General features: G+C 26.9%; 2 protein-coding genes across 2 annotated transcripts; one reads left to right on the plus strand and one right to left on the minus strand.

The window, feature by feature from the left end:
- Window positions 1-776: 776 nt before the first annotated feature.
- LOC123299987 lies at window positions 777-4521 on the plus strand. The gene is made up of 3 exons (XM_044882434.1): window positions 777-938; window positions 2888-3577; window positions 3966-4521. The coding sequence occupies exons 1-3, from the start codon at window positions 857-859 to the stop codon at window positions 4382-4384; spliced, it is 1191 nt and encodes a 396-aa protein (XP_044738369.1). The 5' UTR covers window positions 777-856; the 3' UTR covers window positions 4385-4521.
- Window positions 4522-8317: 3796 nt separating this feature from the next.
- On the minus strand, window positions 8318-22294 carry LOC123300002. The gene is made up of 3 exons (XM_044882454.1): window positions 22011-22294; window positions 8786-8974; window positions 8318-8592 (listed from the first exon to the last, which is right to left on the minus strand). Exons 1-3 carry the CDS (start codon window positions 22144-22146, stop codon window positions 8447-8449), a joined length of 471 nt encoding a protein of 156 aa, XP_044738389.1. The 5' UTR covers window positions 22147-22294; the 3' UTR covers window positions 8318-8446.
- Between the last annotated feature and the right edge of the window lie 282 nt (window positions 22295-22576).

Consider the following 22576-nt stretch of genomic DNA (forward strand, 5'->3'; position numbering starts at 1 on the left):
GGGTTTCCTTAATAGCTAATTTAGATCCTAAACGATAAGACAACACTTTAAATTAGAAAATTGATCCTCAAAAAAGGTGTATAAAGTCAAACCTGGATAAGCGAGGTTCAAGGGAGCACAATCTCATTCTCGCTTATAGAGGTTTCTCACTAATCCGAGTTTCTCGCTAATGCAGATACATGGGTAGCGTTTCTCTCTTATAAGAGGTACACAGCAATAACAAGTCACAGCAAGTACGAATGTAGTAAATATGTAATATGTCTGTCGCTTATAGCAATAAGTAATAGATAAGTAGCAGTCTCACTTACGGAGGTACATGAGGGAAAAACGACTCTCTCTTACCGAGGTTTCTGTTTCTCGCTAATAGAGGTTTTGGGAGCTTAAAATGACGGGTCCTGGCTATTACTCTTACTTATAGAGTTTTCTCACTTATCCAATTCTCACTTTACCCGGGTTTGACTGTAGATTAAAATGTCCCACTCTGTATATTGATATTAAAATTTATAAAATTTATTTGGTAATAAACAAAAATTTTTCTTGCCAAAGCATATAAAATATTTTTAACGAGTTTTGATATATCTACTCTCTCTTTTTCTTTTTAACTTTCCGCTTAAATGAATATTTTTGGAAATTGAAAATATTTGGATGCGCACGCTACCTATTTTGTGTGTAAGCGTTTTGTGACGTCTCTTATCAATTGAAAATTTTTTGGTTCTGATAACTTTTAAATTACGTTTACAATGGGTGAAGTTTATACATTTTTGATTTGGAAATCATTCGATTAACTCCTTACCATAAAATCAAAGTAACAATCATATAAAATTATTAGTGCGCGATTTTTTTTTCATCGAGTGACATGAAAATTTGTTTGAAACAATTTATCGTCATGTATTTATTATGTATTTCGTTTGTGTTGTGTTCTATTTCTTGTGATGGGCGTAAGTTCGTAAAATATATCATATTTTCAAATTTTGGGCAATTTTTCTGGATTTGTAAAAATTTTTCAATTCTTCAACTTTTTAGAGAGTGTTTTAATTCGAAAATATCGATATTGGCTCATATTAAAGAGAACCTATTTTAAAATACTTTATTCCTATTGGCTATTAGGAAAATGTTTTTAAAAAAATTTTTTGAACTCTTTAAGAATGTATGATCAAGTAATTTTAGATCAAAACATTGAAAAATAGATCAAAATATTGAAAATTGAAAATTTTGTTTAATTATTCAGCTTTCGATACTTCAAAAACCAAGGCATAGGTATATCAAATAATTGTATTCTTACTTTTCTTCTACATTCATGAAGTAATAATAAAATTAATCACCAAAGTTGAAAATAAGATAAAAATAATTTCAACCCTAAATCTAGTCTGCTCGTACATTCCTTATAAATGAACAACGTACACTTGTTTTTTTTTATCTTCTATATCATGGCTAATATGTTTATTTTCTTTTAAAAAGTTTTTGTTTTCATTCCTTCTAAGTGAAAATTATCAAAAACTTTCAATATATGTCGTTTTTGAGATTTCTCCGTAAGAGCAATGTATTTTGTACCGATTTTCAATGATTTTTTCTTAAAAATTTGCATCTTAAAAAGTCTAGCTATAAAAAATTTTGAGCTATTAAATCAAAAATTGTTACTCATACATCCTTAATCGCGGGAGTTTGTCACAACCATTGAATCTACAAAAGCGAATTTTATAATTTATTATACGTTTTTCATGAAAAGTTTCTTAAATGTAAAAAAGCATCGAAAATTGAAGACAATGAATGAATTTTTCAACAAAATTATTTTTCCAACATTGAAATTTCACATAAAATGTTAAATAAAAAAAAATTGAACAATTTTTCCAAACGATAAACAATTGTTCCACTCAAAAAAATTTTAATTAATTTTTAAATCAATTAAATGATTCATGTCTTCATAGCTCGGAAACAAATACTTAATTAAAAACATCAAAATTTTAAGTTTAATAAAACTCAATCTACAGAAAAATTAATTTTCATAAAATACTAAATTTTTTTTTACATTGCTTGTATTAAAGGTATCAAATTTCTAAAAATAGTTCTTTATAATTGAAAGTTTTCTTATTGTTAATGCATTTTCCAATTAATATTTTTATATTACCAAGAGAATAATTAAAAAATCTTTTATTATTAAAAAAATTCATTAAAAGAAGCAATATTTTTTTTTAATAAATTGACTTTTGTTCACTAATCATGCGTAACATATTTTAGAAGTTTCTGTTGGAAATTTCAAAGATATTTAAAGTTACCCTGAATGCTTTCTTTCTCTTAAGATATTCTTTCTAAGGAATATTAAAAAGATCATATAGAACCAATTAAGCTTTAAATTATTTAAATATCCTTTATTTGAAGTTTTCTCATATCAACATAAAGGAATTATTTTGGCCTACTGTTTGGAAATTAATAAGAGCAGTTTTGAGAAATTAAATTTATAGCTTCGAACAAGTTAAAAAATGATTCTCTTTTACAAATTCATGCCAATTGTCAAGTGCTAGCTAACCTTTTAACAGTACGTTTTTTCTTCAACGGCTTCTTTTAACAAGCATGGTAGGCAAAAAAGATCACAAAGCCCGAAAAGATCGACTTTCATTACAACGATATTTGGGCAATGAGTAACACCTCAATTTTCTTTAATATTAATTCTTCGAAATTCAGAAGAAAATGTTTTCCCACAGTGTATATGTTATATGGTTTAATTGATAAATTTTTATAGTAAAACTCAAGAACAGACTTTGTTTGCTTATATGCTTTCACCTTTCAAGTAAACGTAGGCACAAGGAACCCTCCATTCTCAAGGAAATATGCTTTGGATCTTTCTGGAATTATAGATTCTAATAGCTCTTAATATAAACAATTTTTCCAGGATCTGTTCTTCCATCTCGATCCAAACCAGGAAGTATGTTGTTTCTAGGAGATCCAACATCAAAGATGGGTGTTGATATGCATTCGAATTGGATGTACCCGAAAGAAGATTCAACACCAAGCTGGTTGTTGCCGAAAGTCAATCAAGATTCCTCATCAATTTTTCCAAGTTTGTTTTCTTCAGAATCTTCACAAGTGCCTTCATACCAGTATCCAATACCTACAGTACAACCAAACTATTACCAAATACCAAACGCACCCTCTTATCCTACATCCTTTGAATATCAAACACCACAATTCCCAGATAGATTACAAGAAAATTTGAATTCATGGAATCAATATCAATCACCACTCACCACCGGTGGTGTAAGTGGTTTATCAATAAGCGACTTATTGAGCGGAAGCGGTAGTTTTGGTGGAGGTAGCAGTTACGGTAGTGGTAGTAGTTATGGTGGAAATAGTGGCTTACGTTTACCATCATCATTTAATCGTCAACCAGAAATCGTAATAACTGAATTTCCATCAAGATATGATAAATTCGAACCATTTTATCCATCAATGAATTCGAATATGGGTAAATATATTTCTCCAATGTATAATTCAGCATATGGTAAAGCTTCGTCTTCGGCTCAAGCATCATCGATGCCCAATATTCCCAGCAGTGGTGGTTGGCCTGTTTATGGCAGTTTAGGTAAATTTTAATTTATTATATTAATAAAAACTTTGCTAGTTACAAAACTAGCTTGTAACTAGGATTTCCTTGGAAGTTTCCCCGAAAAAACCCGAAAAATTCAAATACCCTTCAAGAATCATCAAAAAGTAATTTATTTTGAAATTCCGAGGATAGAAAGACCAAAACAAAGATATTTCTTATTCAAAATAGTGTTTTTTGAAATATTTATTAATTACATTCTCTACTATTTGTTCATTTAAAAATATACAGTTGCAAAAATATTGACATCAATGTAATTCTGATTGCATATGTTTAATAGTAAAACAGTGTTTTTTATTCGACTACATGCAGTTACTCGATCGAAATTCGTTTTAAATTTATAAATTGTTTCTGTTTTTGCTTACAGATGGCTTCGATAGATCATCACTATCTGCCAATTCTGGTTTACGTCGTAATTTCGGTAACGATGATAGTGTTAATGGTGGTTCAAAAGCTACAGAAGCCGCCGCACCCAAAGGTGTAGCAAATGAGCCTAAAGGTGTTGAAAGTGATTCACGGCGCTTTTTAAGTAGTACCGTTGAGTCGAAAAGAGAACAAGAAACAAAATCTGTCGCTCCCAGAGAAGACACTAAATCAGCTACTAATAATAATTCTAACCCCCCGAGTGCACGTCGAAGTAATACACAAATTGGAAAAGCCGCTGAATCAAAAAATGTAGCAACAGCTCAACAACAAAGTGATGAAATGCCTCAAAATGACAATTTAGAAATCGATACTCGATTGGATTTATCATCGTTGGATAAAGATACAACGCAAAATGAATAAGCCCATAATAAATCACAATAAACCACATTAACATTCGCAAGGACATATTCGTGATTATAGAACCAAAGTATTTGTTTCGAAATTTTACACAATAAAAGTACGTATTTTATATAAAAAAAAAGATCACGTTGCCAATACGTTCCAATTCTAATTAAGAAGAATTTTTGAAGAAATACGTCGAAAATTTAAATTTATTTAATTCTATTTCTATTTTTCCTAAGATCACATATAAATAGTGTATAATACAACAAACTAAATTTAATTTTAATAAATTTCTGAAAATCACGAGAATAATTTTGTATTTATTTTTCAATAAATTTAATTAAGTATTTTTTTTTTTGTATTTTATATAATGCATGATTATTATTCAAAATAAAAATTTCATATTTTTTCGTATTTTGTCCTTTTTTATCTTGAAAATTATCAAAAAATAAACCTTAAATCCACTAATTTTCTCCAAACTTTTCATTTTTGGTGTTATATGTTACCTAACATTCACCTTTGTGCGAAATATCGGTACCAGCTTTATTGCTAGCATTCACGTTTGTATGAAATATCGCTACCAGGACCATACTATCTTCTCAACTTGTATAGGTAGTTTAACTTTAACCACAAATTTGAAAAGTATGACCCAAATTTAGTATAATTCCATGTTTGGTTTATTAAAATTGGATATCTTTTGGATAAAATAGAGCAAAATCAAATTTTTTGGATTTTGATGACGTCATAAAGTTCAAAAAATCAATTTTTTTCATAATACACCCAAATTTTATCCGATCTGAATGGAATTTTTTTTAAAACCCACTAATTTTGGGTCAAGGTTTTCATTTTTGGTTTTATTTTCTGGCTAACATTCACTTTTGTGCGAAATATCGGTACCAGGTCCATAGTATCTTTTCAACTTTTATAGGTAGGTTAACTTTGACCACAAATTTGAAAAGTATGACCCAAATTTAGTATAATTCCATGCTTGGTTTATTAAAATTGGACATCTTTTGGATTTAATAGAGCAAAATCAAATTTTTTGGATTTTGATGACGTCATAAAGTTCAAAGAATCAATTTTTTTCATAATACACCCAAATTTTATCCGATCTGAATGGAATTTTTTTTAAAACCCACTAATTTTGGGTCAAGGTTTTCATTTTTGGTGTTATTTTCTTGCTAACATTCATTTTTGTGCGAAATATCGGTACCAGGTCCATAGTATCTTCTCAACTTTTATAGGTAGGTTAACTTTGACCACAAATTTGAAAATTATGACCCAAATTTAGTATAATTCCATGTTTGGTTTATTAAAATTGGACATCTTTTGGATTTAATAGAGCAAAATCAAATTTATTGGATTTTAATGACGTCATAAAGTTCAAAAAATCAATTTTTTTCATAATACACCCAAATTTTATTCGATCTGAGTGGATTTTTTTTTGAAACCCACTTATTTTGGGTCAAGGTTTTCATTTTTGCTGTTATTTTCTAGCTTACATTCACCATTGTATGAAATATCGGTACCAGGACCATACTATCTTCTAAACTATTATAGGTAGGTTAAATTTGATCACAAATTTGAAAAGTTAACTATATATAATTCTAATAATATAACCAAAATTAACTATAATTCCATGCTGATTCCAATTAATAACTAGTTTATCATATCTTTTTATGATTGGAAATTTAAATTTTTGAGTTCATTTTCAACGCATGAAGTAAAACAAACAATATATAATTAAATTTTTATTAAAAATTCTATTAAATTTCCAGAATTTTTCTTAAGAAATTTAGATATTCAAATCATTGTTTTATAACGTTCAATTTCATTATATAGTTTTGAAATTATTTCTTTATAAACATTAAATACGTGCGGGGGTATGCATTTATGGAAATAATTAATCCAATAAATAATCATGAAATCAAAACATTGCAAATGTATTAACTTCTGATAATGCTATATGATAGTTCCATTGAACTTATATCATGTTACAATATTAGAAAACATGTCAGGAAGTGGAAATTTGATAGAGCCGTTAGCCTCTGAGATCTGAGAAGTACTTACACCATTCCCAAACTCATACAATTTTTTATTAGAAAGTCCGTTGATTTTAAGTATACCCGATACTTTTCCAAATTCAATATACAGTGTCCTTTGTTCATTGCTTTGTGTATTGTGCCATAATAAAGGACAAATGGGAATTAAAATCGTTTCTTTTCTAATACTCAATGCTACAAACATACGTGATATTTAAAAAATTCCGTTATTTTCACACGTTTGGACACTGAAATAAATGTATATACTTTTCGAACATGCAAATTTTTACCAATATTCGTCATCACAAAGTCTCAATGAAAAATCTTTCTAAAATAATATAAATAGAAAAATCCACACGATATATAATTAAACCATTTACCTAATCACTCCACCTAGCAAGACAAGATAAATTTTGCATTTAAAAAGCTTCAGAATTTGCTAAAAACCAGGTAAAAGTGATTCACTTTGACGTCTCACTATCGAATAATATTTTTCGAATTTTCCAAGGGCAAAAATGTAATTTAATAATTTTGAATAATTTATTTATAGTTTATAAGGCATACGATATTTAATAATTTATAATTAATCAGTGGGACACAACTCGGAAATAATTTTATTTTGTTTTAAATCATAAAAATTAATACTTACTTATAGATATTTAATAATATAAAAATTAACGCCACACGACCACTATATACAAAACTAGAATGATCCATTAAATACTAATTAAAAAAAAAATTAAAAACAAGCCAGATAATGTATTCTCAACTCAGAAATTCTAGCCAAAAAAGCTATATAAGAGTCTTATGGTTGTTATCTCGCTATGAGCATAGTGTCACAAAATTCTAGTTTTTAAATACTTTTTATGGATATTTTAATTCATTTACCATAAGATTTGAAGTCGATTGATCGTCTCTAATTCGGGTTGGCTATTTTTCAAGGTATTTCTTGAATAGTCTCGAAATAAATGTTTTCATTATGATAAGGTTCTTCTATTTCTCTTAAAGAACAAAAATGAGGTCATTTTGACGATTGGGCGAATAACAAAATCGCATTCGAGAGATGATATTCGTGAATAATTTTTTCAGTCCAGAAACTTGTCGCTCTGAAACTTGTCGCTCAGTCGGAAAATTAAGCAGAATTTCATATCTATTAATTATTTAGTGTAATTAGGACCCCGAAAACATAAAACTTTTTAGAATCGCTTCCTTCGAAAACTATTCACCGAAATTTCATTGAGTAATTAGCTATGCATTTTTTAGTATTATTAATTTTATTGATATAGTAATTACAATATGCTGATTAATTTGCTTGGAATGATGAATAAATCTTTTTTAAATACAATTAATAACACTCAATGGCTTTTTGAAAAAAATTTTAAACGCCTCTCTAAATTTTATTGACCTTCAAATTGTAAATGCCCAATTTATTTTTATAATTTATTGGATCATTCTTACAATAAATTTTTTAATTAAAATTAATATATAAATTACCTATTTTCTGTTCATTCAACTGAAATTTTAGGTAGGTAACACAGTATTTCTTAAAAACCTATTCAAAATTTTGGAAGGAACGAAAATGAATGGCAATTTAAGGAACGGGCGAAAAACAACTAAAGAATTATTACAAAATATTTTTTATTCAAATTTTATACATTAATATAGCTATACAATTTTTTTTTTTAATTCTATGAAAATTTTCGAAAAATTTGGATGTAAAAATATTTTATTTAAAACGGTGCAATTATTATTATACTTTTTATTTGTTTTAGGGTAATTCTACTCTATTTTTTTGAAAAGAAAAAATTTTCGGCTTTATTATTCAATAATATATAAGAAATGAAACAAAAAATTTGATAATTTAAAAAAAAAAAATAAATATTATGTCATCATCAAAATAACAAACTCAAAAACAAACAAAAAAATGAGAAAAATTGACTTCGATGTTATAATTTTAGTTTTTTGAATTTTTTTTTAACACAGTTGGATTTCTTCCGCTACGAAATAGTTCTAAGAAAATTATTCAGTCATAAATAATTTATGCTTTTTCAGCTGCCTCCGTTGAGCTAGCATCACTTGGTACTGGGGCTACAGTTGGAATTTCTGGATATTCTAATTTAGCTCCATCTTCGCATGTAAAGCTTGGACAACAGTATGGGAATGCTGCGGTTTTGTTGGTTTTTTCTATAAAATAAAAGAAAAAATTGATATTAAATCAAAAATTGACAGATCTTTAAAGCTCAATTGGCAAAATAGAGGCTTTTATATCATATTCATAACATTTTGACTTGCATGTCCAAAGAAGAAAGTATCAAAATTAATTTTATTTGGTTTTATGAAAAATGTTTGTTATTTACTTGAAATATTTAAAATTTACCTTCATCAAGTTTGCATTTTGGATTAGCGAGAGGTAATGGTCCACAATCTTCAACTAATTCAAGAAGACGTGGTGGTGTATCCTTTGAAACAACACAAGTTGAGCGACCACAGAATGGTGCTAAATCCCAAGTTTCACCTGGTGCAACAGTAGCACATTTTGTACTAGCGAAACACATGCCAGGGAAATCTGAAAAAGAAAAAACGAAAATTATTAAAAAAATTGTCAAATGTTTAATTTTTTTATATATGCAACTTATATTACAGATGCGTAAAATTATAGTCTATTTTTAAAAATAAATTCAAATGTGAATATTAACTTATTACTTCATTACTTCAAGAGTCAGAAACAGAATATTTCTTAAGTTAATTTAACTGCAAACTCGAGAAGTAAATAAAAATGGGTGCATAAATAGATATACACTATATTATTAAGATATCAATTCGCTACATGAAAAATTTATACAAATAAATAATTTTCATGGTATTACAAAAAATCAATATAAAAACATTCACTGCCAATAGCATGAAAAATTCTAATTTGATGCTGTGTGTTTAAAATTCACTGGACCAAAACCGTTTCATTTCAATTAATTTTTATTATACATAATTTTAAGATGAATTTAAATATTTTATTAAAAATATTTAATTTTTAGAATATTGTACCAAAAAATTCAGAATAAAGACCAAAAGGCACTGGTTTTATTTTTATTGAGAAAATAGAGAAAATCATATTTGTATATTAGATCGCTTTTTCATGCCATCCTCAAAGAGGAGTGTTACCATTTTACCAGTTTGATACCAATGATTAATTATCAATTTAGTAATTTTCGAGACCAGAATAGCAAATTTTTGTAAATTGTATTCATTTTCATGTAAAATAAATGTTTTATAGTGTTCCATTTAATCCTAACTCACATTTGACCGTTCTTTTCATAATCAAAATACTCTCATTTCACCAAATTTATAAAAACAGCAAATAGATTTGACCTTAAAACCAAAATTTTTGCATTGTCTTTGTTTTAATTTTAATTAAATGTGAAATGTTCTACCCTGATTATTGGCCTAAATTGCCAAGGTTTAAATTGAAAAAAATTAGTTACGTGATAAATTATAATTTTACAATTTTTTGATGTTATTTAAGAAAATCGTTGAGACCTTGATATGGTTAATGCAAAAAAAAAATTAATTGCATGGTTTATTAAATAATCTAGTTATTATAACTGACACCTTCAATTACGCAACAGATTAAACACCGCAACAAATTTGAAATTATTATTACAATTTCTTTCAAGGCATATCGAATGTCATGGATCGAATCTCACCTTCTCGGCAAAATATTTATTCATTTTTTTCAGAATTTATTTCTCAAAATATGTAATTAGACTTCAAAAATCACTTCCTTGAAAAACCTCGCAATTTTTATGGAAATTCGACGGTAGATAATTAAAATTTTGGATAAATTGTTATTCTGAATGACTGACAGACGTATCAACTCACAGTCTAAGCCGCGTAGATCGTAGAGACCTGAAACTTGGAGAATTTTCACTGTATGATGTAGGCATCCGATAAAAAATGATTTTCCGAAATACTACCACTAAGGGGATCAAAAACGAGGACTGAGTTTGTATGGGACAATGTGATTCCTTAGTCCAAGCAAATTTAACTTTCGCATAAACAAATTGTCCAGCAACGCGTGCGGGTAGCCACTAGTTTATCATATAGAAAAACGTATATTAGATATGAAATGTTCATAATTATCGATAATTAACGATCATTGACGATCCCTTACGATGCGAAAAAAATAAGCATAAAAATCATATTAATTTATAAAAAATCGGTAAACAATTAGATTATACAACAATTGAAAAATCAGAATAATGGTGGTAATAGTTAGTTGTGTGTTGTGAGTCACTGATATTTAGAATGTGAGACCGGATTTCTGGATGAAGTGTTCTGCTGTTTTTTGTGTTTAACGCTTTCATAATAATAACGGTATAATAGTGCGCGCCATTCATACCTATTCTTTGTGTCCGCTATTTTGTTTCATGACGATATGGTCACACAATTTAGCAATAAAAACACACTATAGTTTCGTCTATTGTTTAATGCTAGTTGCATGACAAAATTAATATATATTTACTTATTATTGAACAATATCCGATATTTTTTCTGGCCTTAACACCAATATGTATTAGTTCATGTTAAAGGAAAAGAAATTTTTGGGTCGAAAAAATAGATTAATCTATAGGTATGAGCCAATATAAATGAGAGAACCGCCTTCTCTTTTTTTTTGTAAGGAACCTTTTTTTTTTCATATAAAAAGGTTTAGTTTAGAATTAGGAAATCATTCAAAGTGTATTTGATCGAGAAAATGATAAGAAATATCAATATACATTGAAATATATCACAGATAAATCGTTAATCGATGTATTTCTATTAAAAAAACGCAAAATGCTTAATCGAAAACGCAGTTTCCGATTCAAAAATTGTTTCCCTTGTTAAAATTGGCTAACACGATGATACTGGATATAATCTGTTCTAAAATATAATTCTCAAAATGTCAATTTTAAAAAAGTCAATGAAATAAAACCAATTTTCGTAATTTTTGAATCAAAATTATTTTAATGTCCAAATGATTTTCATCAAATCGAAAATTCTACTAATAAATACTAAGAACTAAGTGATTTTCAACTAAGAACTATATTCGTGAACTTAAAACTATAGTCTATAGTTTTGTTTCTAATTTCTAGAATCATTTTTCAGTTTTCAAAATTTATTATTTTTGCAACTCTGTAAATTACAATGTTATGAATGCTCTGGCTTGTTTCAAACACTTGTTTCTCTTGTTTTCGCTCAAAAACGCTCAACTCTCAAATTATCCACGAAAAAATTTCTTAGTATGTAAATACATCAGATAGTGCTTACATGCAATATAAAGGAAATTTAAAAAAAAATGAAACATGAAAGTTATTTCAGTTTCAAAATAATTTATTAATATTCCTTTCAAGAAAGTAAGATGAATTTACTTTATTTGCAAAACTGATATTTAGAACATTAAAAAAATTTGCATGTATAATATTAACCAACCTACAAGTATCAAAACAGCAATATATGATATCACTTTTGTTTGAAACAGTTGTTAATAAATAAATAACTACCTACTGACAAGCTAGTTAATAATAATATTTAATATTTATAATAAATATATTTTTATTCAATCGATTGCTGAGTACGACCTGCTATACGAATCATATGATTTTAATTTTACATCTATATAATCAACAGATTATGTTAAGATGACGAGGGAATCAAAATCACTTTCATTTTGGTTAAATTCAGCAGATTATGTTACTATGAAGATGAAATCGGAATCTACATCATAAAGGAATGAAGAAATCTCAGTCTCAAAAGACACTTTCATTTTGTAAAATTTCACACCTGGAAACGGCTGTTTAGGCGACTGAAGGCAATATGTAATAAAAATTTCTAAACACACAAATTGAAATTAATAGGCCTTTGCTCTAAAATTTTTGCATTGCTTCGTAAAAAACGTATAAACATACATAATCGACATATGGTGGAAGCGCAAGGAAAAAAAATTGTTTTTCTACGATAGGTAGGGCTCATCTGAAAAACCCTAGAATAAGTAGGAATAATTTGACAATCTTTAAATGACAAAACATTGAAATTAACTCATCTTTTTAGAAGCCTAACATGGCAGAAGTTGATAAAAACATGGATAATCGCGTAAAACTAATAGCCCTCCATTTTCATCGGGACCTAAAAATAGACATAGAGGTCGTGTGGAGTACATAAAAGATTTTTTTTTTTTAAATAAAATAAAATATCAATTTATGACAAAAGAAGGAATTACAACTTTCACCCAGACTGTGTTAAAAACTAGGACATATAAAAATCCCACATATGAACAACGAACAGCTCGTGGTATTAATATTATAAGCTAACAACTTAACTCTATACTGTGCTGCACAGCTAGCTAACCAAAGCAGCTAACCAACCACGAAGTAATAATAACATGATTTGTGAACTATCAAATGTTATAATAACAGGTAATTAAGTCAAGATATTAAATTTATATTTAATATTAATAAATAAAAAAAATTAAAAACACCCACAAAACAAGTAAATGTTTATATTGTTTGCATAAAAAAGAGGTGTGTGGTATTGTCACGATCAAAAAAATTGAATTTAACTTACACGATCAAATCACATTTAAAAAATTTTTTGAAACAATTGGTGTATACTATTTAGACAAGGTAAGGTTAGTCTAGAATGAAAGGTATATTATGGAGTGTAGAGGTAAAGAATCACAACCTTTTATGGTTGTTTAACTCAAAAAGTGTCCAAAAAACAGCGTTAAATATAGAAATTAGAATGGCAATCGTGTACACCAACGTCTTCTTAATTTAATGCAACTTGAGGAACACTTTTTTAACATAGAGAAGGTGCTTCTTTACCTCTACAGAAGGTACGCAGATTATTAAATCCATTGTGATAACTAAGAAGTTGGCCCAATTCCCAGTCACTACTCCATAAAAAGTTTAGAGTTTGTTATAAGTGCCTTAACGTCAACGCACTTCAAATCGCAAAGGTCGACTCATCCAAAGGAGCCAATTTTCTCATGGCATGAACTGAACATGGCAATGAAGATAGAACATAGTTTCCTATTCCTCCTCATTGTAACAAATCCTGCAATATTAATTTGCACTACAAGGACCAAACATTCAATATTTTTGCCTTCTAGCCAATACCCAGAAATGGCTGGTATAATATTGCTTATGAAATCCGTGAGATATATCCGTGAAGTGAGATATTTTTTAAAACGCTAACGATTGTTCTTCGACCGAAACATGGTTCTCCAGATCTTCCCCCCCCTCCATTTACTGTTGGCCATTTTTAGTAACATAATTAAAGAATGCAGTTTGAAAAAGATACATCAAAGTACTTAGACATTTACTAGATACTGATAGTGTGATACATTTAATAATTATAGATATTTTTGTGAATTTTCCCATGAAACTGAATTTTTGAGTATGAAAACTACATTTGTGGAATTTTATTCTTCAAGATTGTCTAGAATTAACGAAATATTTCCTGTTAAAATTATTTAAAATCATTTAAAAAGAAATCCTTGAAAAATCCATTAAAAAAATCAGATGGTAATAAGATGGTAATAGTGAATCAATATGCTAATCTTAACAAATTTTCTGATATCATTTTAAATATTAATTTAAAAATCGATTAAATTTCCATAAAACAAATACATACAAAAAATTTCAATCAAACCCTACAATGGACCGTGAATTTTTGAAATATAAATTTTCACTGATAATGTGTTTTCATGGTGCATTATGGTATTGTCCCATGGATCAAATATAAAAAAGTATAATTTTTATCGATAACTGTTAACTAATACCCAAAACATTAGTACACAAGATACAACACTTTCCCCTGTGTACAATAATTATAAAAATACATAATTGAAAGTACTTAAAATCTCACAAGGACAATTATTCAAACAATAATTGTGTATTTATTTTTTTTTTCAATTTTGTTTAGAATAATATATAAAAGTTTATGTTTTTAAATAACAAACAAGGTCTTGAATGACAATTAATTACATAATTACAAACAATAAGGACATTAAATGTAATTATTTTATTTAGTTTATTACAAAAAAAAAATACATCTAAGACAATTATTTAGAAAAACTCATTGGAAAATTCTCTTGCGGTATAAGATAAATTATAATTACACACACCCATAATTAATAAAAAAAATAGGAAATAATCGGAAAGTACGAGTTGATTTAATCATTGAGAATTTTTTTTTTTCATTTTATAACAAGTTACGCCCTAGAAAAAATTGATTTCCCTCCATTATCACCATGATTGTGCAGTTTTTAATCTGAACTTTTTCCTGAATAAATTTTATAATAATAATAATATAGGTACACAAAACTAATTTAGTAAAAAAGTAATTTCTTTATTACGAGAAAAATCCGCAAACTTCAATTTTCCAAATAAAAATAAACCAAACTTGCCTCGCTGTATCCATAGTGTCAGAAAATTCGAATTTTTTTATACTTATTAAGGATTATTAAATATAATTACCATAAAATTTGAAGTCGATTGACCGTCGATAAATTTAATTAAAATTCGGATAATTAACATGAAAAGCATAAGAGACGTTGTGTTTTAACAAGTTATTTAATTCTAGAAAAAAAGCCAACCGCTAAATATTTTCAAAAGTCTAAATAAACTAATAACTAATATAATAACTCAAAATTTATCAATTTAATTTTTAAACAGAAACGACTACAGTTAGAGTATTGGTGGTTGACGAGAGATATCTATATTAACAGAATTGTAAAAAACATTTCGTACACTATGTATGAGAAATAGTTGTGTGGTACCGAAGAGTTAAAAATAACACATTATTTGATGATAAATATCTTAAGAAATCAATATTTATTGTATTTTAATTACCGTTAGTCAAACTTCTTAAATATTTGACAGGTTTAATTATAGTTGTTATTAAAATTTTTTTAATTAATCATGAAATATGGATCTATTAATCAAATTTTAATTAAACCAATTGACTTTGAGAGTTGATCACGAAAGAAAATAAATTATAAATCCCATTTTTTAATTCCTTAATTATAATAATAATTTAAGAATATATACTTTTTTTATCGGCATATTAAAAGACTAATTAATAAATTAATGGGAATTGAAAACGATTAATTAGACATTTAAAAAAATGAAAATAATAATAAATGAAGATCAATCAATTTTTTATTTAATTATTTAGATAAAAGTTTAATTAATCGGTGAAGGTTAATTTAATTAGATTAAATAAGTATTAGAAATAATATGTCTTTAACGAGTTGTAATGATCAGTTAAATTTCTCTAAAATGTATCAACGTACCTCTTTTGATAGATATCCTCTTCACGAGAAAATCTTTTACTTGCTTGACTTGTTTGTAATTTGTAAATATCTATTTTATCTTTGACATAGTAAAAAGTCTAATATTTTCTTGGTTCAATAAAATTTGTAAGCAGTCAAATAAATATACTTATATTCTTGAGTTAAATATTGATCATTGACTCAAAAAATATTTACTTGTTATAAGAACATTAATCGATGACAATACAATAGTACACCTTCTATCGACCATATCTGTTACAGAAGTAACCAAATTACAGGCCTTGAATCGAATTCGAACAAAAACAGTTCAATTCGAGTGAAATTATAAATAAATAGAGTTCATTATTGAATACAATATTTTTATAATCAATTATGAATGAATATTTCTAAATAATTTCACTTTCAAGTTTTTATTTCAAAACTGCTACAAATTTCTAGAAAAATTTATGAACAAAAATTATGAATGGTGAAATTAAATAATGACCATATTAATATGCAAAACACGTCATGTTTTAATTCACGTCTTCAATAACAAACAAACAAAACAAATTCACTTTCGAAATCGCTAATAAATTTATATACTCCTTCTTAATCAAATACATCCTTACAAAAAATGTTATTATACCATGCATCCACGTATTTGCATTGCGAACATGAACATTGCAGAGGAGTAGAAAAATATCACAAAAATACAGTTCCTACCCTCCCAAGAACCCTAGACTTTTGACTATTCAGGCTTGACTTACTAGTTTAAACTGTAATCAAGTGTTTAATAATATTTTTTATAAGTCTGTAATAATTTTTAATGTTGTTTTAATAGCGAAAGTTAAAAACAAATTTAGGCCATTTCTTTATTAATTGCAACAATTTATGTCTTCAGGTATTTTTTTTGCAATTCTCTCTTCTCTACAAACATTCACAGTTATTAATTTCCGCATATAGGTATTTCTAAAAAAAAACACATAAATAATAACTTTTTTTATAAATCGATATTTGTTGTTCGATTCGATAATATAATTAATGTACTTGTTGGAATAATTGAAGAAGTGAAATTACTTTCAGTAAAACAAGATTATTAGATTCTTACTTTCTTTAAAAAGATGAAATAAATAGGGTTCGTCTGTCCATTTTTAAGACATTTTTAAGAAGTTCGTTCTTCCTCGATATTAAGATGTCGAAAGTTTTAAATTTAAAATCGATCTTCGATGTTTTTCACCGGGAAAAAACTAACCTAGTGTTTTAAATATATATTTCAAAATTATAATGAAATCCAATATTAAATATGTTGTCTACTATTCATAAAAGGAACAATAAATCGGCGATTATTTCAACGCATGATGTGCTTCTAATAATCACAATCAAGTTGCATTATATTTCTTGGCCATTGTCTTCATTGCTTGAGTTTTACTTTCTAATATTTTACTCCACCCACATAGAAAAATTGTTCGATAATAAATATTCTTCCTGTAGCTAACATATTTCATATTACTATGGTCTATTCATACGCTAGCGTTATTGCTTACTCCGGCTCACGTGGATATAAAAACAAGTGTTTTGTTTAAATTAATTTGCCAGGGATGCGGAATTAAAACTTCTCTAGAATGTGCAATATTCATTGGAGAAAGGTACGTGCTACAGAAATGATCAAGATACAGTCGAAGACATTTAGAAAATATTTATATTCTTCGAATAGGCTGTATATGCTGAGTATTTTGGCTTACATGTACACTACGACTTCTACAGGAATTGCGACATTGAAAAGAAAAAAATAAGCGTTGATGTACATCCTCTATCATTGCCCAGCATTTCTTACTCTGAGAAGACTTGCGACATACTTTAACATGATCATTTCTGTGACGTCAAATCTCTTCCAATGTTCTTGAACTGTTCTAAATAATTCAAGGAATAGAGGTTCCTTAAATAGCAATCTTTTTATAATGTAGGTACCACAATAATGTACCATCCCTGACAGTCGCTTCATTATAACTTAAACCAAACCTAGCGCCAACAAGTTTTCAAGAAACAAATCTATTATCCTAACAAGATATCGTGATCGCAACACCTTAAAATGCAAATTATATTATTTCTAATCATGGTATTTATTTATTCATCTCATGTTGAACTGAATTTTGACCCGATTTTTTATTTTTTTTTTCTTACAAATAAAGTAAATAAACTATGATTATTTATTAATATTAATCACATATGTCATTCATATTATTTATAAGGTTAATATGTTGTTACTTAATATATTTAAAAGTGGTTTAATAACATACTTCATAGCTCTTTGGTTACTTAGGTGACTGCATATAGAGAAACATCAAGGTAATCGTGATATGTGATTTTTTTTATAAAATTTTCAAAATAAAAAATATGTACTTTTAAAATAAATATAATTATTATTTACTGTTATTGGTAATTATTAAATACTGTTTACTGGTTTCACTTCTTTGTTTCAGGGGCGAATTTAATTTGGAAGATGAGTGGGAGGTTAATGACATAGCTGTTAAGTACGCGCCTGTAATTATTATTGTTTTTTTAAAATAATAATTTCATCAATATATTTTGATTACGCAAAAATTTATATTTTTAAAAGTTCCTGGAAATTTTTTTTTTTTGAAAGTTTTTAATTACACAATGATTTTATATTTTTCAAAATACTTTTTTCAATATATTTTTATTTGATTTTTATATATAATTTTATTAAGACTATAAAAAGTCAATCATAGTAGCTAGGTTGGTTAATGCATAACTAATTCCAGTCGCGATATGCCTAGGGTAGTGGGTTCGATTCCCGCCGTCACAACAAATATTAATTTAATTAATGGTTGTGAAATAATTGAGGAGCTGATAAATGAAATTATCAGCGGAAAAGGTGGTAAAACACATATATGGTATCACAATGGGCTCTATAGTCTAAGTGTGTCCTTCGTGGACATCCTATATAACCTAACCTAACCTAAGACTATAAAAAACAAAATTTTTATTCCTTATGCGCACTTAAGACACGCATTTCAATTAAGTAAAACTTAGTATTAATTTTTTTTCTATCCTAGTTTTTTATGGATTATAAATGATGCTTAAGGGAATTGCGAATGTAAAATGGACTAATAAGAACGCAAGAACGTATCCATCAAATTTCTCTTTTGTGAGGTATTGCCCTTTGAATTACAACAATATTATATCATCACCATATCGGCTACATATTCTTTTTCTAATGTTATCGTAATATTAGGAGATTAATTTGTAAGACCTTGGAAATCTATCTATATTTCCTAATTAGGTTAAAATAAAATTTCATTTTTTTTTCTTTAAATTGATAATATAGTTGAAATGAAATTGTCACTTTTATTAAAACCTGTTCAATTAATATAACAACCGGTGCGGTAACTATAAATTTCTTTGGATAATTAAAGAATATTTAATTAGTTAACATAATTTAATTAAGAAGCGAAAGTCTATTTCAGTTAACTGAAGGTCTTAAAATATAATAGATTTTCTTAAAAAATTTAATTTAAAAAAAAAAAAGTTCCAGGAACCTATAAAATTTTATTTATCTTCATCAATAAAATAACTATAAAGTTTGTTCAGTTTCAAGGTTTATTATTTTTGTCAAAACTTTTAGAAAAATTAATTTTACTATAAATTCATCAAATTAATTAATTCAGATTTAATTATTATAAAAATTTCAAATTGATAAAAATTCATCGTGAAATTTTCAAAACCAGAACAGATAATTATCGAATATATAAAGAGGACAAATTATTTTCAGAAAAATTACCAAATTAAATTTTATAAAGGTTTGTTTCACCGAAGTATTAAACCAATTATATTTAATTTTATTAAATAAAATATTATTTAATACAGTGGACCCGCGATAATCCGACAAACGTTTTGCAAGGTAATGTCGAATTATCGAATTTGTCGGACTATAGAGTACTGCCACAAATCTCCTTGTAATCCGGAACTTTTTGAAAAAGAATACCTTGTAATCCGACAAATTACATATCAAAGTGATAAGATTTCAATCATTTTCTAATTTCAGCCACGAAGAATTAATGTATTTATAATAAATCTGCATTGTAATTACCGTTATAGCTATGTCGGATTACAATAGGTGCCGGATTAGACAGGGGCCGGATTACTGCGGGTCTACTGTATTTAATTATTTAATTTTTATTATTTAAACAATAAATAAAGAAAAGATTTCCTTTATTGCATAATTTTTTTAAAAATGTATATCAAATTAAATTATTTTTTTTAACATATTATTTAATAATTTTTAATTATTGAAATCTAATTATAAATTATTATAAAACAAAAGTAGACTATTTCATTAATGATACATAATTTATTGATATGGTATTGAAAAAAAAAATAGAAAGTTAGTATATTTTTTTGAATAAAAATAAAATCTTCTAGAATATTCTTTCTTACTTTCAAAAAAAAAAATGTCCTACAAAGTAATTCCTTGTAATGAATCATGACTAAGTCATTTGATCCCCCGTGTCAAATAATATAAAGTAATAGTTCTTCTTTGACAATAGGAGAAAGTTTTTTTACTTGAAATTTACCGATTTTAAAATTGATTGAAATCTATTGATAACATATAGCTTTATAAAAATCAAAATTCACTTTCTTATTAATTTGATTTATTATTGAGGAAATATCAATGCATCATATGTCATTTTTAAAGTTGGGGTATGATATATAACTTATTTTTAAAATGGCACAAAGATGTATTTCACCATAAAAGAGATATTATAACGATTTACCTATTCCTTTTAGTTTCATCATTTTTGTATACCTTCAATTTTTATAAGCTTAGGGCGTAAATTTAATGACTTGCATCCCCATTTTGCACTAAATTAAATTTTCCCAAAACCCAAAAAGTTCACATTTTCGAGAAAAGATGGTTATATGTGGTAATAATTTAGGTCTTCTTCTTTCAATGGTAGAAGAGCATAGTGCCAAAATTAGGTCAATAATGCCAGAGCTCAGGTCATTTATATCGAAATCGTGAAACAAAGCAAGTAAGTTTTTGAAGTAATGTACAGTTAAATTGCAAATAAGATCCAAAAAAAAAAAATTTTTAAATCTATTTGCCAATCGTTTGAACGAAACACCGGAAGTGAAATGATTCTTAAAGACTGACTAAAAGCATATGAAAATTTTGAAATTATCTAATATAATATTTCACAGAAATTACAAAATTTTTTCATAAACATTTCAAATTATTTGATTTAGAACGAAGAATGGTTATGACAGATTAAAATAAAAGTTATATTTCATGATTAATTTTATTGATTTACCTACCACATAATTCAAAATTGAAAATTGAATCATGTGTGGAAATTTTACAAAAAATGTAAATGTTTATAAAATTTTCAATAAAAATTTGTAATAATCGTTTTATGTAATCAAATATACGAACAGGCTATAATATTTGTTATGAGAAAAATGAAATATTTTTACGATTTGATAAAAATTTATGTTAAAATTTTGGTGAATATTTAATTTAACACCTATAAACCATATCAAAAATATTTTTAAGAACGAATTTTTGAATATAAAAATTTGATATAAAATATTTATCAAAAACGGGAAATTAAATTCTTGCATAAATTTTTGTTGAGTTATAAATCATTGTATTATTAAAAATTTTATAAATAATAGTTTTATTATCTTTTTTTGCATGGATTATGTAAATTAATATTGTATAAACCGTTTTAATTTTTTTTAAACAAATAATTTACAGCTTTTTGAGGTCATGGTACTTTAATTTGATTAAACAAATTTATAGGAAAGGTTATTATACATCTTTGACCTCTCACACATGTAAACAAAGTAAGTTATGTATCATTATAGTTTTTCTCTATGAATTTGGAACTGTAGATAACATCTTCAAAGATGTACATGCATATCTATGATTTAAAATTCGAAGACAAATGTTATTAACAAAACTCGTATAAGATTCATAGACACACACATTACGATCTTATTTTAGATTTTCATAGAGAATTAACCAATAATTTCAATCTACTGGATTGATTTTATTGCAGGTATATAAAATTCGAATTTAATTGAAAATATATCCGCAATTATGTAAAATTTGAAAATTGATTTTTAATATTATCCATAAATCGATATTATCAAAAAAGCAAAATAAATGTGAAAAAGTGGAATTAAACCATTCTTAAAAAACAGGATCAATTTCATTTTTTTTTTAATAGTAAAGAAGTATTTAAATAAAGAAAAAAAGTCTAAATACCTCTTAAAACATCAGCAGGGATAAGCCGTTTGTAGGTTTTCTCAACTGGTGGTTCTTGGACAGCTTCTTTGTCTTTGGAGTCGGCGGCATAAACCACAACGACAAGGCAAACGGTAAACAACACAAATTTCATCATTGTTACTTGGTGATTGTTGTAAATTATTTAGCTTGTTTTTCTGAATTTAATGCCTCTTGCTTCTTCTCTCGTCTCGTTTTTTTTATCTCTTTGTTTAACACAAATATTATTGTTTGTTAATTATTTGTGATCACAAAGTCCGACTGGGTTCATCACTGTACGTTACCAACCTTTTATAGAGTTTTGTTTGACAGATAAAAATATATATCTATCTCTATTATGTATGCTCACTTAGTCATTTGTTTTTATGGTGGTGGTGTAATTGAACACATCATAAGCGTAACCATACAAATCACCATAGATTATCTATGCATAAATCTATGGTTGGTGGATATCTTACACGAACTGTTTATTTACATGCTAACATCGTTTCATTTTATTTCCACGTTTTATTTACATTGATCAATTTAAAGAATTGATTAGTGTGAAA

The sequence above is a fragment of the Chrysoperla carnea genome, chromosome 5 (assembly GCF_905475395.1).
Source record: "Chrysoperla carnea chromosome 5, inChrCarn1.1, whole genome shotgun sequence".
In the NCBI taxonomy this organism is placed as follows: Eukaryota; Metazoa; Arthropoda; class Insecta; order Neuroptera; family Chrysopidae; genus Chrysoperla; species Chrysoperla carnea.